The 16,160-nt window shown below is 36.9% G+C and overlaps 1 protein-coding gene across 1 annotated transcript in view; it reads left to right on the forward strand.

Moving 5' to 3' along the window:
* TSG101 (tumor susceptibility 101) overlaps positions 1-16,160 on the forward strand; it is a 50,844-nt gene that overhangs the window by 3,624 nt on the left and 31,060 nt on the right. Inside the window, exons 2-5 of the mRNA XM_046637599.1 lie at positions 2,604-2,688; positions 4,744-4,809; positions 7,020-7,183; positions 13,597-13,720. Coding sequence (XP_046493555.1) covers positions 2,604-2,688; positions 4,744-4,809; positions 7,020-7,183; positions 13,597-13,720 — 439 coding nt within the window. The remainder of the gene's footprint in view (positions 1-2,603; positions 2,689-4,743; positions 4,810-7,019; positions 7,184-13,596; positions 13,721-16,160) is intronic.

Raw genomic sequence — 16,160 nt, forward strand, 5'->3', positions numbered from 1 at the left:
CATTGAGCATCAGTGGTTGCTGATGTCACAGAGAGATCCCCAGCTATCATGTGTTCCCTGATGTAAAATCACTGCCATCTGTGAAATGAAATGATCTTGCTTGGGGTGGGGTGTGGGGAGGAGTAAAATTTAGAAAAAATCATGACCAAGAGAATAACTTCCAGATCACTCCTAATTCACAGGAAGTACAGAGGGCATAGGAGCATATATATTAAACTACACTAAGGGGATGCAATTAAAATTGAAACCATGGGAGCCTCTATAGGACAAATGAACTGATTTCTACAACAAATAAATTCCAAGGGGTAAAAATAGAAATGGGCCCATCAGCTGATAAGTAGATAAATAAAATGTGATATATTTAATAATAATGGCATATTATTCAGCCATAAAAGGAATGAAGTACGAATACATTCTACAACATGGATGTACCTTGAAAACATGCTAAGTGAAAGAAGCTAGTCATAAATGACCACAAATTATATGATTCCATTTATAAGAAATGTCCAGAATAGGCAAATCAGCAGAGAAATAGAGTAGATTAGTGGTTGTCTAGGGTGAATGGGGGGGTGAGGGGCAAGTGGAATGATGGGGTGATTGCTAACGAGTACAAGTTTCTCTTAGGAGTGATGAAAATGTCCTGAAATTGATTATGGTGGTGGTTGCACAACACTGAATGTACTAAAAACCATTTAACTTACTATAATTCACTTTAAATTTACGAATTATGTGGTATGTGAATAACATACCAATGAAGGTGTTACCAAAAAAGAGGTGTGGAAGAGAGAATCTATAGATTAAAAGAGACCTAAAGGATATTTTAACAAATTGCAATGTGTGGACTTTATTTGGATCTCGATTCAAACTAAAAAATATATGACATGAGAGTGCGTATTGGATGATATTAAGGAAATAGTGGTTATTTTAGTGTGATGATGTTGTGGGTTTTTTAAAAGTTCTTATCTTTTAAACATATATACTAAAATATTTATGGATGGTAGGATAGGACGTGACGATTTGCTTCAGAATAATACAGGAAGAAGGGAAGGTGAATGAGGTTATAGATTAAATAAGCTTGGCTATGAGTTGCTTATTGTTGAAGCTGGATGCAGGATGCATTATACTGTTCTGTCTACTTTGGGATATGTTTGAAATGTTCCATAATAAAAAGGCTTAAAAAGGGAATAGGAAGAGAGCAGTCAAAGACAGCAAATGTAGGCACCTCCTTGCAGGAGTTTTTGCTATAAAGGGGACTTGAGAGAAGTGTGGTTATACATAGAGGGGGAAAGGAGGGCAGGAATGTGTATGTTTGTGTGGATAAGATGGAAGAAATAATATGTTTGTATGCTAATAGTACTGATCCCTTAGCATGGAAAATTTGGTGCTTCAGATTGGAAGAGGGCAAGAAATACTGAAGAGATGCCTTTGAGTAGACCTCCTGAATTTATTCCCTAATTTTTCTTGTATTTTCTCCCTTATTGTCTGTCACTCTTTTTGTGCTAGTCTCTGAGATTTCTTTGACTTTATATTCTAATCCTTCTACTGAATGTGTTGTTTCTCTTCTCACATTTTTTTTAAATTTAAAAATTTCCATTTTGATTTCTCTTTATTAAAACAATTATATGAAAGTGTGTGTGTGTGTGTGTTTATATTTGGACACCTGTTTTGTTTTTGTCTGTTGGTTTCTTTGTTTGTGGACATCTGTCTCTTAGTTATTAACTTCTAATTTTTTTTCCTATTTTATTTTTTATTGAGGTTGTGATAGTTTACAACCTTGCGAAATTTCAGTTCTACATTATTTCTCTTCTCACATTTTTTATGTCCAAGAGTCCTCCTTCTCTGTTCTTGTTTCATGAATACAATATCATTTCTTCTTTCTTTGGAGTAATTAATGCTAATTCTTTTTGAAGTTTTCTTCTGCTCCTTGTGTTATTTCTATTGCTTCTTAGTTCCTTCTTTTCTGCCTTGGTCTTCATCCTGCTTTTTGGAGTAGCTGACTGCTCCTTTTTAAGAGAGACACTGAAAGGTGATTGACAGCTTTGTGTGTGTGGATAGAGCTTGTCAGCTGGCAAGCTTCAATGTATTGTGATCACGTGGAGATCAGAGTCCCCACCTCCTGATCCCCTACTCTGCCAAGAGTGTGTAAGCCAGGTTTCTAGTTTCTCTGGAGTGGAGTGGTACTCGCTGGGGGTGTGAAAATACGATACGGCAAGATAAATTGCAAAATAGTTGGTATTGACAATAAATGCTGAAATTTAAAGGAAAGGGAGAGATCATTATAGGCTAAAGGGAATTCTGGAACAGGATTCATTGAGAAGAGGGAGAGAGATGTGGGCTAAGTCTTTGAGAATGATTAAGATTTGATTTGGTGGAAGGCCTTTTAAGTTGGAAAAGAGCTAAAATGGAGGTGAGTAAAGGGCTTGAATAGGTGGCAGGAGAGAAAGCTGTTGAGGTTCTTTCAGGCTTTACTTAATGTTAGTGATTAGTGAGAATCATTATACTTTTAAGAAGAGTGCTATTAAGAAAATAAGACTTTAAGAAAATTAGCGGTAAAATATGTGCATTGGTTTTAAACTAAATTCTTGTATAATTTTGCTTTTCAGTACAAATACAGAGACCTAACTGTACGTGAAACTGTCAACGTTATTACTTTATACAAAGATCTCAAACCTGTAGTGGATTCATACGGTGAGTTTATATAATAAAAATACCAATTACTGTACTTTGAGTTTACTCTTTTTGTTAATGATTGTAGTTTACCCATTTTCCTTATAAATTTATTGGGTTTTCCATTGTAGGATTGAACCTCCACCTAATAAAAGTGATGGGGGGATAGGAAATTACAAGATCTAATAATAACATTTTACATTGTTTTAGTTATTTTAAGTTTTTAAAAAATACTCTAGCTTAAAACTATGCAAATTTAGACCCAGAGGGGATCTTAAAGATAGTTTAGTCCATCGTTTCCCAAAGTATTATCCATAGCTGTGAAGAATGTTCCCTGGGGGTGTGGAGGGATTCTGTGGTTAAATTTGAGCAATTATTGATTAAACAGAATTAAATGAGTTTCTTTGCAGCCAGATTTCTGAGAGCCTTTAATATGCTAATGTGTTAGGCCTCACCAAGAGGGAAGAGAAGAGAATATATTGTACACTATGTCCTGAAGTTAATTAACTGCTGAATCCTTTTCTTCTTCTCAGCATATCTCTAAATTCTTAGGAACACATTTTGCAAAACTATATTCTAAATTATCCTTTTCATTTTGTAGATGAGGAAAACATTTTTGAAATACGGTCCTTAATTCTATAGAGTAGGTACCTGACAGTTTGTGTCCACTTTCTATTGAGGTGAAATAAAGTTGGGATTTAAGTAAGAAATGGCAATACCTAGAATTGTTCTTTTTTTTAAATAGTCTTTTTGTCCTCACCAATCCTAACATAATGTCCCCAACCCTGTCTCCTTGTAAACACCTAATGTGCCAGCACCAAGGGAAAACCCATGCTGCCTCCTGACAGGCCCTTGGCACTGAGGGCAGGGAGCTAAATTCTGTAGCTGAGACTCTCACTCCGATCTCCACTCAGCCCTGGGGCTTTGAAAAAGGTGGGAGGCACAGAGGGGCAGTTAGTCCTGAACTTCCTGAACAACAAAGACATGAACCGAAGTCCTCTCCCAAACCTAGGGCACGAAGATTCTCCTTTCTGTCCACATACTGCACTGTGATACTTAGATCCACAAAAACCTCATATTACCAAAATTAGAGTTAGTTTAAAAATGGCTTCCATGCAGGAAAAAGTACCTGGAGCTAGAACTTTACTGTAAGTGTATAGTTCTTACTGCACGCTAAAAGAATAAATATGTTGATCAAAACTGACAAAGACTCCATTGAACAAATCATTGAACAAATCTTATGTATCTTGACCAAGTCTAATCCGTTGTCATCAGCATGCCTTTAGAGTAAATAAACACCTAAATTTAAATAAGATGGTTTAAAAAAAAGTGCAAGATCAAGGTAATTTCCAGCACAGTTTGTAATTGTCAATAGTAATAGTAAGTAAATAAAGTAAATAAAATAAAGTAAATAAAATAAAGTAATAGTAAGTAAAAGAACTGAGGTCAAGAGTCCAGTTCTGTGTTCTTATACTGTACATTATAGCCTTTTCCCTGTGTGATACTGTGTTAATTTCAAATCGTTATTACAAATAATAGCAGTCCATGTAATACAAATTACGTGCCCTAATTAATGAATTATAGATAGAAAAACTTGTGTGATGTGAGAAATACTTGTATTAAAAGAAGACGTATCTATTTGTGAAAACTTTTTTTAACACTGTGGTTTGATACTACATTAGGATTGAGAATGACAGTGAGTGAGGATAAACGTCTGGGGAATCTAAAATGTAATGATAGTAGGTTAGCATTTAGTATGGTATCAGTTGACAGTGATTTTTAGGTAATTTTGGAATCATGTTAGTTGGGCACTCAGAGCTCATATTTACTGGGACTGTAGCACTCATCCATTTTTCCAAGTAATTCAAAGCATCTTTTCTTTACTCATTGAAAAGCTGATCCCATTGAGTGAATCGACAAAGGATACTTTGTCATTGGACAAAATGGATGATAGATTAACAAGTTAGCCCCTTTCAAGGGTAATAATGAGTTTTAACCAGTGTTTCTGAAAGAATAAACTTATATGGGAGTATCTGCAAAAATGCTCGTGATTAAATCCTTGTTCTTTCCTTTTAGTTTTTAATGATGGCAGTTCCAGGGAACTAATGAACCTCACTGGAACAATTCCTGTGCCTTATCGAGGTAAGTGTCTTATGTAATTTATGTTTCCGGTATAGATGCATTTTGACTCTTATAATTTGTTGCCAAGGAGTTATAAGTAAATTAAACCTGCATTCTTAATGACTTTCACAATGAAGTAGAAATTGTAACTTCTGTTCTAGTTGAACTTTATTTGGCAGCAGCACCCAATACTCAGCTTTTTTTCCCCTTCTCTACCAAGATATTTCAACAATTGAGTCCCTCGGTATGCTGGAAGAGTTTGATGTTTCATAGACTCAGTGAATCTTAGAACTAGAAGGGGATCTTAGATACCTCGGCCTCCTGCCCGGCTCAGACTTTTCCGACAGTGGGAAGCTGTATGATATAGTGGCTAAGACAGAGGCTTGAAAGTCAGGGCAGAATAAGGTGTCATCTTAATCTATCAGTTTTGTGACAATGGGCATCTAAAACATTTGAATAATAGTACCTAACTCAAAAATAATTTATTGTGAATGTAAAAAGGACTTGGTACAGGGCCTGGTATATAATAAACAGATATCAAAAAGGTAGTTATTATTTATGGTTGTAATGGTGATAATGCTGATAATGGGTAATGACGTCTCTGTTAGCCAGTCAGCCACCCTCTGCTGGAATACTTACAGTGATAAGGAAGCGTTCATCTTCATAAACAACTATTCTGGTTTTGGACAGCTCTGTTAATTATTGCTTATGACTAGCTGAGACCTGTGTCTCCGTAACGTACTCATTGAGTTTATATATTACCTACTGTGCATGAGGCATACATTATAGGGGCTATGGATACAAAGAAGAGTAAATGATATACCTTCACTGGAAGCACCTACATGAATAGGGTAAACAGAGGGAATAAATAGATATTTATAATATTCTATAGCTGCTATAGAATAGTAAAATATAAAGGTGCTATGAGATTACAGAGGAGAACAAGACCACGTGGGAAGATCATGGAGGAAATAACATTTGAACTTGGTATTAAAGGATGAGTCAACTATTCATAACAGAAGGGATATCCAGGCAGAGGGAAAAAACATTTGTGCATCAGCATTGTATAAAGCAAGTATGATAAATTTAGGGAGGACTGAGTAAAATTCACGATTACTGACTTTGCCTTTGCCCTCAGGAAATAAACTCTGGTGAGAGAAATAGGCATATGAGGGGAAGAGGGAGGCAGGAAACTATGGTAGACATAATTAAAGACATTTATATGTGTGTGTGTGTGTGTGTGTATATGAACTTTATCTAAGCTAAACTTTCCCTACTTCCTCACCATTTTTCATACATTCTAGTTCCTAAGCCTAAGTAATTCTACAGAATTCATTTTCACAAATCAAAGAATTCTGGGGGGTAAAATAAACTTACATTTTATGCATTAGGATATATTCTTTCAGAGTTTTTTTCATTATAGAGGTAGTTTTGGGTAAAAAAACCAAAGTCCTACAACTGTCTGATTAAGTGAAATTTATGTGTATGTACTTATATGAAGTGAAACTGTTTCTAAGGGAAGAAATGTATCTGAATTATGTTACGTGATACACGTGCTTACTTGGGACATTGCACTTGGAGCTTAGTAAGCAGAGGCTGTGGTTTCTGTTCAATATATTAAGTCTGTTGGACCCTTTGAAACACTGTTCATTTTGACTCTATATAGTCAAATTTCTCAACTGAGAACTTCTCTTACGTAAAGTACAGAGAAGGAGGTGACATCATTGATTCTGAATAACTAACACTGACAATGCGACATGCTTGGTCAAACTGTGGCCACCAATCAGCATCTGTTTGACAGCTGAGTTAGGTCTTATAGTCTGGCTTTGGGAGGGAGTGTCAAGTCTAGCTTATGACATCACTTTCTGATAGGACCCCGTAATCCACGATCTTCCTTCTGTATCCTTTCCCAGTGAACCTTATTAACTGAAATCTGACAAGAGTCAAGTACCAAAGAATAGAGTGAGCCAGAAGATAATTCGTGAAGAATGTTTTTACAGCAGCAAGCAGACACTAGCAGAGTACTGATCAATTAGTTCCTTAATCCTGCTGATGTATTTTACAAACTGAAAATTTGAGAAACTGATCTTAAACAGAAGTATGAGACATAAAATATTTGTTGTGATTATTTTTGTAAGCATTGCTTAGTTGTAGCTCTCTCTTGCTTACCTACTGAGCCATTATTGAAAAATAATAAATATAGAGTAACTAAAGTTTTCTTTGTCTCGCAGGTAATATATATAATATTCCAATATGCCTGTGGCTGCTGGACACATACCCATATAATCCCCCTATCTGTTTTGTTAAGCCTACGAGTTCAATGACTATTAAAACAGGAAAACATGTTGATGCAAATGGGAAGATATATCTTCCTTATCTACATGAATGGAAACATGTAAGTATTAACAGTGTTCTGTGAATTTGTTGTATTTTATATATTTTTCTCACTGGCAACTACTTTCTGTTAACACTCAAAGAAGATTCCAAGGAGGATGGGTAAGATCACTGATCACTGAGCCTGGTAATCAGAAAAAGCTCTCCAAAAGAAATAGATCTTTTATTTGTCTAGAGCTTGGTAATTTACAGAATATGCATAGTCACTATTTTATTTGTTGGAGTTGAACCTTTGAGAACAGGTAGAATTCACATAGTGGGAAGTGCATTAAAAAATAGTATACTGGTGGCATATATTTGTGAAACTATTCAAATCTCATTACTCAAAGCATTCCTATCAAGAAGTAGTAGTAGTAGGAAACTTCTCTTTCTGCCTCTGATGGTATAGCTCTGGCAGACCAGACTTCCTATCAAAAATAACTGGAAAAGTCAAACACGGTACAAGCAACATCTACGGAAGGCTTTGGAGAGCTGTTGAGGCAGTCAGGACTTAAAGGGCCAAGATCCTATAGAGAAGGGGACTGCAAAGAGATGAGCCAATATGCTGCCAGTTTCTCTGGGGCTATTTACTGATTCTTGGTATAGGGTGAGAGCTTGAGAATCTGGGCAGAGGGCCTTAGCTAAGAGGCAAAGAGGCCTGCAGAGTTTCTAACAGTCTGGCAAGGCTGAAAAGAAACTCTCTCTTCTGTCTGCCAATATAGCCAGTACTTTAGGAGCCAAGATTTTGGAGAAGAGGAAGCTACAAAGAATTAAACCAGATAATCTCAGTTTCCCCCTCATGGGATATGCTGAATTCCTAAACTTCGAAGACAAGATGCTGAGAAGCCAAGCAGAAAGCCTCTGAAAAGCACAGCCAGGTTCTCAGCAGTCTCAGGTTGAGGAGGCAGTAGGAGTTGGGAACCTTATCAAGGAGGAGGGGTATAAGTAAACATCCTAAGGCTCTTAGTTGATGCCATTGAAGGAATACACCCCAAGAGTGGGAACTCAGGCAGAATGAGCCTTACAAAACCCCAGACTTGCATCAGCTCAGTCCGTCATTATATTAAGGCGATTCGCACGGTATCTGCCTGCCAGAGGAGAGGGAGAACCCTTACTGGAGGAAGATGATGGATAGAGCCCCTGTAATTTTTCACAAACAATGTCCTACATACAGTTTAAAACTATCAAGTACATCAAGAAAGAGGAAAAAGAGGAATAAAAGACAAATAGAAACAGGATACTGCCACCCCCAGGAAACTCAGTTATCAGGCACAGACTTGAAAATGATTGTGATTAATATGTTCCAAGATGGAGAATTGTATTAAGAAAGAACCAAGTGGAAATGTTAGAACTGAAAACTGAAATAGAAATTAAGAACTCAGGGCGCCAGCCCCGTGGCGCAGCGGTTAAGTTCATACATTCCGCTTTGGCGGCCCAGGGTTCACCCGTTCGGATCCCAGGTGCAGACCTATGCGCTGCTTGTCAAGCCATGCTGTGGTAGGCGTCCCACATATAAAGTAGAGGAAGATGGCCATGGATGTTACCTCAGGGCCAATCTTCCTCATCAAAAAAGAGGAGGATTGGGGGCTGGCCCCATGGCCGAGTGGTTAAGTTCTGGCACTCCGCTGCAGGCGGCCCAGTGTTTCGTTGGTTTGAATCCTGGGCGTGGACATGGCACTGCTCATCAAACCATGCTGAGACAGCGTCCCACGTACCACAACTACTAGAAGGACCCACAACGAAGAATATAAAACTATGTACTAGGGGGCTTTGGGGAGAAAAAGGAAAAAAATAAAATCTTTAATAAAAAAAAGAGAATTGGTGGCAGATGTTAGCTCAGGGCTAATCTTCCTCAAAAAAAAAAAAAAGAAAAAAATTAAGAACTCAGTGTATGGGTTTAGTAGCAGATTGGATTCGGGAGAATAGAGAATTAATGATCTGGTAAATGAATACTTCATATTTTTTAGTACTCATGGCTTAGGAATAAATCTTACAAAGATATACAAGTCCACTATGGAGAACATTTTAAATTTTACTGGAAAACATTCAAGAAGACTTACAGGAAAGAGAACCTCACTTATGGATTGGAAGACTCAGTATTGTAAAAATATTGGTTCTCTACAAATTGATGTATATCCTAACAGGAGGTTTTGTTTCTTTGTGTATTATTTGTTTGTTAATTTTGTGAACTTGATAAGCTGAATCTAAAATTTATATGGAAATGTAAAAAATTGAGAATAGCCAAGGCACTCTCCAAGAAGGATAAGGTAGATATCAAAATGTATTATAAAACTAGTAATTAAGAGAATGTGGAATTGTGACACGAATATTCAAATGGGAAGATGGAACATCATAAAGAACCTAGAAAAAAATGAACGCTGTATAAACGCTTGATATATGACAGTGTGTTATAGCAGATCAGTGGGGGGAAGGTAAACTTTCAATAATGGAGTCGGGAGAGTTAGATTCCTGTTTGTATAATACACAGAAATCAATTTCAGGTAGATTGTGAAAGGCAAAGAGATAAGACTTTTAAAACGGAATATAGGAGACTGCCTTCATGATCTTGCAGTAGGTGAGGTTTTTTTTTTAACAAGACACAAAGCATTTTAAAGGAAAAGACTAATAAATTTTACCTTGAATTTATACAAATTAAGAACTTCTGTTCATCAGAGACAAATTGAAAAGTGTGAAAAGGCTTACCACAAACTGGAAGAATATATTTGTAGTACTTATCACCCACAGAATAATATCCAGAATATAAAATAACTTTTGGGAATCATTAAAAAAAAGAAACCCAATTAAAAATAGATGAAACTTTTGAACAGGTACTTCACAAAAGAGAAATCCTAATAGTCAATAAACATATGGAAAGATGTTTAACGGTGCTAGTAGTGAGGGAAATGTAAATTAAAACCACAATGAAATACTACTACATACCCATCACATTTTTACTACCAATTGACAATACCAAGAGTTAGGATGTGGAGCAAAGGGAATTCTTAGACACTGCTGGTGGCAGTAAAATTGACACAACTGCTTTGGAGACCAGTTTAGCATTACCTAGTAAAGTTGTAAGTGCACACACCCTGTGACCTAACCACGCCTTGGTATATACCTCAGCACTGCTGACATTCTGGGCTGGATAATTATTGTGGAGGGCTGTCCTGTTTATGGTAGGATGTAGGATCTCTAGCCTTTATCCAAGATGCCAGTAGTATAACACATACCCAGTTGTGACAACCAAAAATGTCCCTAGATATTTCTGAATACCCCCTGAGAAACAAAAATATCACCCCTGGTTGACAATCACTGCACAAGAGTAACCCTTGCACATATATACTAGGAAAGATAGCAAGAATATTCATAGCAGTGTTAATAGCCAAAGACTGTATACAACCCAGACGACCGTTAACAACAGGAGAAGGAATAAAGAAGTAGTAGTATATTCATTCAGTGGAACACCATACGGCAATGAAAATGGATTAACTGTAGCTGTACTCTTTAACAGAAATGTATGTTACAGACATTACTGAACAAAAGAAACAAGTCTCGATAGAATACGAAGAGGTTGATTTAATTCATATGAAGTTCAAAACCAGGCAAAATTAAACATACTGTTTAAAAAGTCATTCATAAGGTAGTATGTTTAAAGTAAAGCAAGAGAAGGATGATTGACCACGTCAGAGAAGTGGTTACGTGTGGAGCAGGTGGAGGGGATCCAGTCGGGAACTTCTCAGTGGCTGGCAGTCTTCTATTTCTTAACTTGGATGATGGCTACAAGGCGTTTTCTTTGTTGTTACTCTTTAAAGTTATATATGTTTTATACATTTCTGTATGTATGAAATAGTTCACAAATCTAACAAAAAGGACATAATGGCGGCTAACTTTGGTATGGTATTCAAGGCTATACCGTGGAGGATCCTGATTGTTAGCTGAAAACTTTATTCTTTAATAGGCAGTTGGAGTCATTATAGATTTTTGAATGAGAATGGGGTATTAAAAGCAGTGATTATTAGGTATAGTGTCTGAAGTGTACTAGATAAATACATTAATTAGCTCTCTGGCTAATAATCACTAGCTGCTCTAAAACATAAACCCCCAAATGCTAGAGGCTCAACACTGCAGAAATTTCTTGCCCGTGTAATAGTGCACTGGGAGTGTTCCTCGCTGGCGGGCAGCTTTCCTCTCCTTGGTGCTTAAGGGACTGAGGCCCTTTCCAACTTGCGGTGCCACCATCTCCCAGAACTTCAGAGTCCTCTCCCTCAAGGAACAAGAGCAAAGAGAGAGTGGTAAAGGAGTACCCCCCTTCTTATCTGCCTTGGCTTGGAAGTTAAGTCGCTTCTGCTTAGGGTCGTCCATTGGTAAACTAGTTGTAAGGAGCCTGGAAAATGTAGTCCCTGCCTAAACAGCTGATTTTCAGCAACAGCTTCCTGTTATGGGAGCATGAACTTTTATAGAAATGCTCTCAGTCAAAATAATTAAGTAACACTGGAAGCCGCATGGGAGGCTGTTGTGATCTAGCATGACACAGAATGTAACTAGGGCTGCTGTCATGTGTCTTGATTTTACTGATTAAATTGCTTATTAATCCTAATCCTGAACATGTATTGTATACTGCTGAGAATGTAAAATCTGACCTTTTTATTGCTTGCTGAAAAAGCAAACAAGTAAAAAGGGGTAGAGAAGAGAGGAATTTTTCTTTTTAAGTTTGCAGAGTTTTCAGTAGGAAAGCAGTTTTGTCAAGGTATTATCTGTTTCAGTTGACCCTTAGCGTTTCAGCTACAGCAAGCTGCTGCAGTATTCTTGGTGCTTTTTATATCCTGTCTCATTCTGAATGAGTCCTTAGTCATTCTGAATTAGTTTTACTTCATGACTTGTTGCTTTATAATAGGCTTGGAAATAGATATTAAAGATTAATTTTCCTTCCTTCAAAGAATTTAGAGTGAAAGGAATGGTATGATAAAGCATTAAAATAAAACTTGTCCTGACAAAACTATGGTTATAAGAATGCATGGATGAAGTACTGATTCATACAACAACAAGAATGAGCCTTGAAAACATTAAGTGAAAGAAGCCAGATACAAGAGGTCACGTACTGTGTGATTCCATTTACATGAAATGTCCAGAACGGGCAAAACTATCAACAGAAAATAGATTAGTGGTTGCTGAGGGCTGAGGGGAGGGGGAAATGGGAAGTGACTACTAACGGGTATGGGTTTCTTCTTGGGATGATGGAAATATTCTAGAATTAGATAGTGGTGATGAAAAAACCCACTGAACTATACACTTTAAAAGGGTAGATTTTATGGTATGTGGACTATATTTCCATGAAAAAAGCATGAGGTTATGATTTAGTTTGGGAATTTTGTTGGACTGAATAACGAAAGGTCAAAGTGTGTGGTCTCAATAGCCACCCCACACACACACCAGCCACGATCTCCCGCTCACACATACTGCCCATGCTCACCCCCAATCTCAGCATGGAAATGCCAGACAAACATAAGAAAGGCACTGGAATGGTGGGAATTGCCAAGTTTTCACAGGAAGCTTTCTGAAATCTTTATTGTTGTCTTCCATAAGCTGGGATAAAATTGAACAAGGGAGATGAGTTTGGTGCTTTGGAAGGTTGAAAACTGATAGTGAATCTTTTATCAGGAGAAGTTATTAGGAAGATGATTGACTGATGAAGATGATTGAGTAATCCTTCAGAACCTGATGAACTCATGAATGAAGTGTATGAGATGAGATATACACAAAATATATGAAGGGGTGAAAATGGAACCATCAAATAAGCCAGTTTGAACGACTTTGCCTAGCATAGTTTGTCTTAAATTAGATATTTGAGAGAAAAGTTTAGCAACCTTTGTGGAAAAACAGGCACTCTTTAGTAACTTTGGTGTTGGAAGGAAAGATCCTTTAGCAATTTGTATCTTGTACAACCACCTAGTGATTTCTAAGCTGAGTCTACCTATAATTTCAGAGTTGATAATACTGTCTTTAATAAAAATTAATCTAAGAAGATGTGTTTCCAAAAGGTAACATTGTTATCTTTTAAAGACCTTAAATAATATTTGTGACTACTACTTACATCCATCCCTGAATTTGTACCAGACTACTTAATTTGTCCATTGGAAATATAGTCAGTTTTGGTTAGCCACATGGAGTCAAATGGAGAACAGTACTATCTGAATTTTGCAGTGTACTGCTTTGGCTGGTGTCATTTTTATATACATGAAGCAACAACCTTGTTACACATAAATAATAAGCAAAAATCACCTACCTTTATTAAATTAAACAAATGAAGTTTTCATTTTGAGGGTTCTACAAAGAAAATTATCAAGCCGAGTTGAAAACTGATAAGAAATCGCCAAGGTTTTTCTTCTTGCTAAAAAGTAAATCTGTAGCTGACTTAACTTTCTTTTCTGTTTTTAGCCGCAGTCAGACTTGTTGGGGCTTATTCAGGTCATGATTGTGGTGTTTGGAGACGAGCCTCCAGTCTTCTCGCGTCCTATTTCAGCTTCCTATCCACCATACCAGGCAACAGGGCCACCAAATAGTAAGTAGAATTGAGATCTGACTTTTAAACTTGTAGAAACAAAACAGAAAACTTTATAAAGATTTTTTTAATGACTTCACTTTACTTTTTAGCTTATCAAGTTAGTGGATTTTTTGGAGGTGTTCTGAGGCCCCACATCCGCATGTACAGATTCTCACCAGAGACTGGCATTTGGGCTTTCGTTTGTGGGTAGAAGTCTAACCATGGGTGTCTTGGATTCCAAAATGGAGGAGAAAGAATGCTGGAATAGAGCTAGAATGTGTTTTGTTTTGTTTTGTTTAATTACACATCCCATGGAATAGCCTTATTTGATCAGTTTGGAAGCAGACATAACTTGAAAGGCCGTCTGACCTCCCCTTTACTTTGTAACGCCAGGATCAGTGTTGTAGACAAGAATCAATGACAAAATCAACTAAATCATTCACATGCAGCTATTCTGGGTATACAAAATTAGACATCTAGCTCTCAGCCTTCTTCACGTTAGTACAGCCAATTCATGATTTTACCTTGTGTGGAGAGGATAGGGGCATGGAGTCAGCCATTCTGCCCTCATTGGTGTACATCATCTCTTATTTCAGGGTTTTTTAAAAATAATTCTTCACTGATACTTTAAAATCACCCTCGATAACTCAGAGTTGGTTGTACTTACTTGTTTTGCCTTTACTAAACCTGTATTGACTTCGTTGTGTTTTGAGCTGTGATTTTTATTTATTTATTTATTTATTACAAATTTTAAGATTATAATTAACCAAACTTATCTTAGAAGACTGATTATGTGAGCTTTCATTTTTCTTCTGCTGTAAATTGTCCTGTTTCTTTTTAATCCGTTCTGTCTTGAGGAGCATCTTCATTCACAAGCTAAATGGGAATCTAACAGCACTTTCTGAATCCATTTCCTTTTCCTTCCCTGCCTTGCCAGAACAAGCTTGGTTTTAGGATTTAATTGCTCTTTTAATAAAGATTCTAGTGATTCTTTGGACCAGAAATTTATTTCATCTTAATTCTGTTGACTCTAGTACCCGAGATTACATAATCTTGCTCATTTAAGTTAGAAATACCAAATATTTCCTAGTTCATCATTCATGTTTATTTCCTCAAATAACATTGCTGGTGACCATTTAGGTTAATGGTAACTTTTTCGGAAATTTAGGCAGCCTTCTAAGCACGATTTTTTTTTCCTAAATTTTTTCTAGTTTTATATTGACATTGGAAGTGCAGCGTTCAGAGACCACACTAAAGAGATCACTATTGCAGTTCAGTTTTGCACTGCAAATCACATTACACGATCTAGAGCTCATTTAGGTAAATCACTAAAAGAGACCATTTGTTGTCTATTCATTCCAGTTTCAATACTTTTTATACATTTCAACAATATTCATTATTATTAGATATGACTAAAGAAATGAAGGTCTGAATTCCATTTCCCCCACATACACCAGAAGTAGCCCAGAAATTTGGATATGTACTTAAATAAATATTATATTCTAGTTGAGAAATTATATTCTATTATTATTTTTATCATTACTCAAAAAATTTTTGCCCTCCTGTTTTAGGATGACTTTTGAGCTAACTGTAAGTTGCATTAAAAAAGTATTATGGCCAAACTTCACGTTTTCACAAATAACAGTAATAGTGAACCTTTAGTGGTAACTATGGGCCATTGCTAAGCACTTCGTATTCCTGTTTATTTGATCCTTACAATAACCCCATATGTTATGTGTATTTGTATTCCATTTTATTCTGGCCCTAAAATTGCGTCGCCTCCTTGCCAGTCTTGAGTCCAAATAACATTTGTTGTTTCCCAAAATCAAAATTTGAAGGCTTTGATGGAATTATTAGCGCTTCAGAACCTTGAAAGGAAAATTGCGTATAATTATGAGGAAATTGCTTTTAACTCTGAAGTGGTGGTCTCTGTGTGTGAGAGAGAAACTAGCATCAGGGGTAGTAATTGACTGTATACGTTGCTGACACTTGCTAGTGGCCTCATCTCGTGGTGTTCATAAAGATCAGCTGTGCTTTGCCCCCCAGGAAGAAAAAATGTCTTATGGAATCTAGCAATTGTGATATTTTGAGATGTTTTTTTCCTTTGTAAAACAGCACTGAACATCATCCTAGCTTTGTTATATTTAGAACAAATTTGCTGATGACATCTATAGATTCATCCTGACAATATTATGAGCTCTGATATTTGGAGATGTATGCTCAGCAACTCTGGTAGAGACTTCTGAGGCCCCTGGTCAGAGCCCAGCATGCTTCTCCCTACCCACTTGCTTTCTTTTTTGTTGTTGTTGTTCTTTTTTTTTTTAAACCCCCCCTGTACACAGCTGTATATCTTAGTTGCAGGTCCTTCTAGTTGTAGGATGTGGGACACCGCCTCAACGTGGCCTGACGAGTGGTGCCCTGTCCACGCCCAGGTTCCGAACCCTGGGCTGCTGCAGCG

The sequence above is a fragment of the Equus quagga genome, chromosome 14, assembly GCF_021613505.1.
Source record: "Equus quagga isolate Etosha38 chromosome 14, UCLA_HA_Equagga_1.0, whole genome shotgun sequence".
NCBI classification, from domain to species: Eukaryota; Metazoa; Chordata; class Mammalia; order Perissodactyla; family Equidae; genus Equus; species Equus quagga.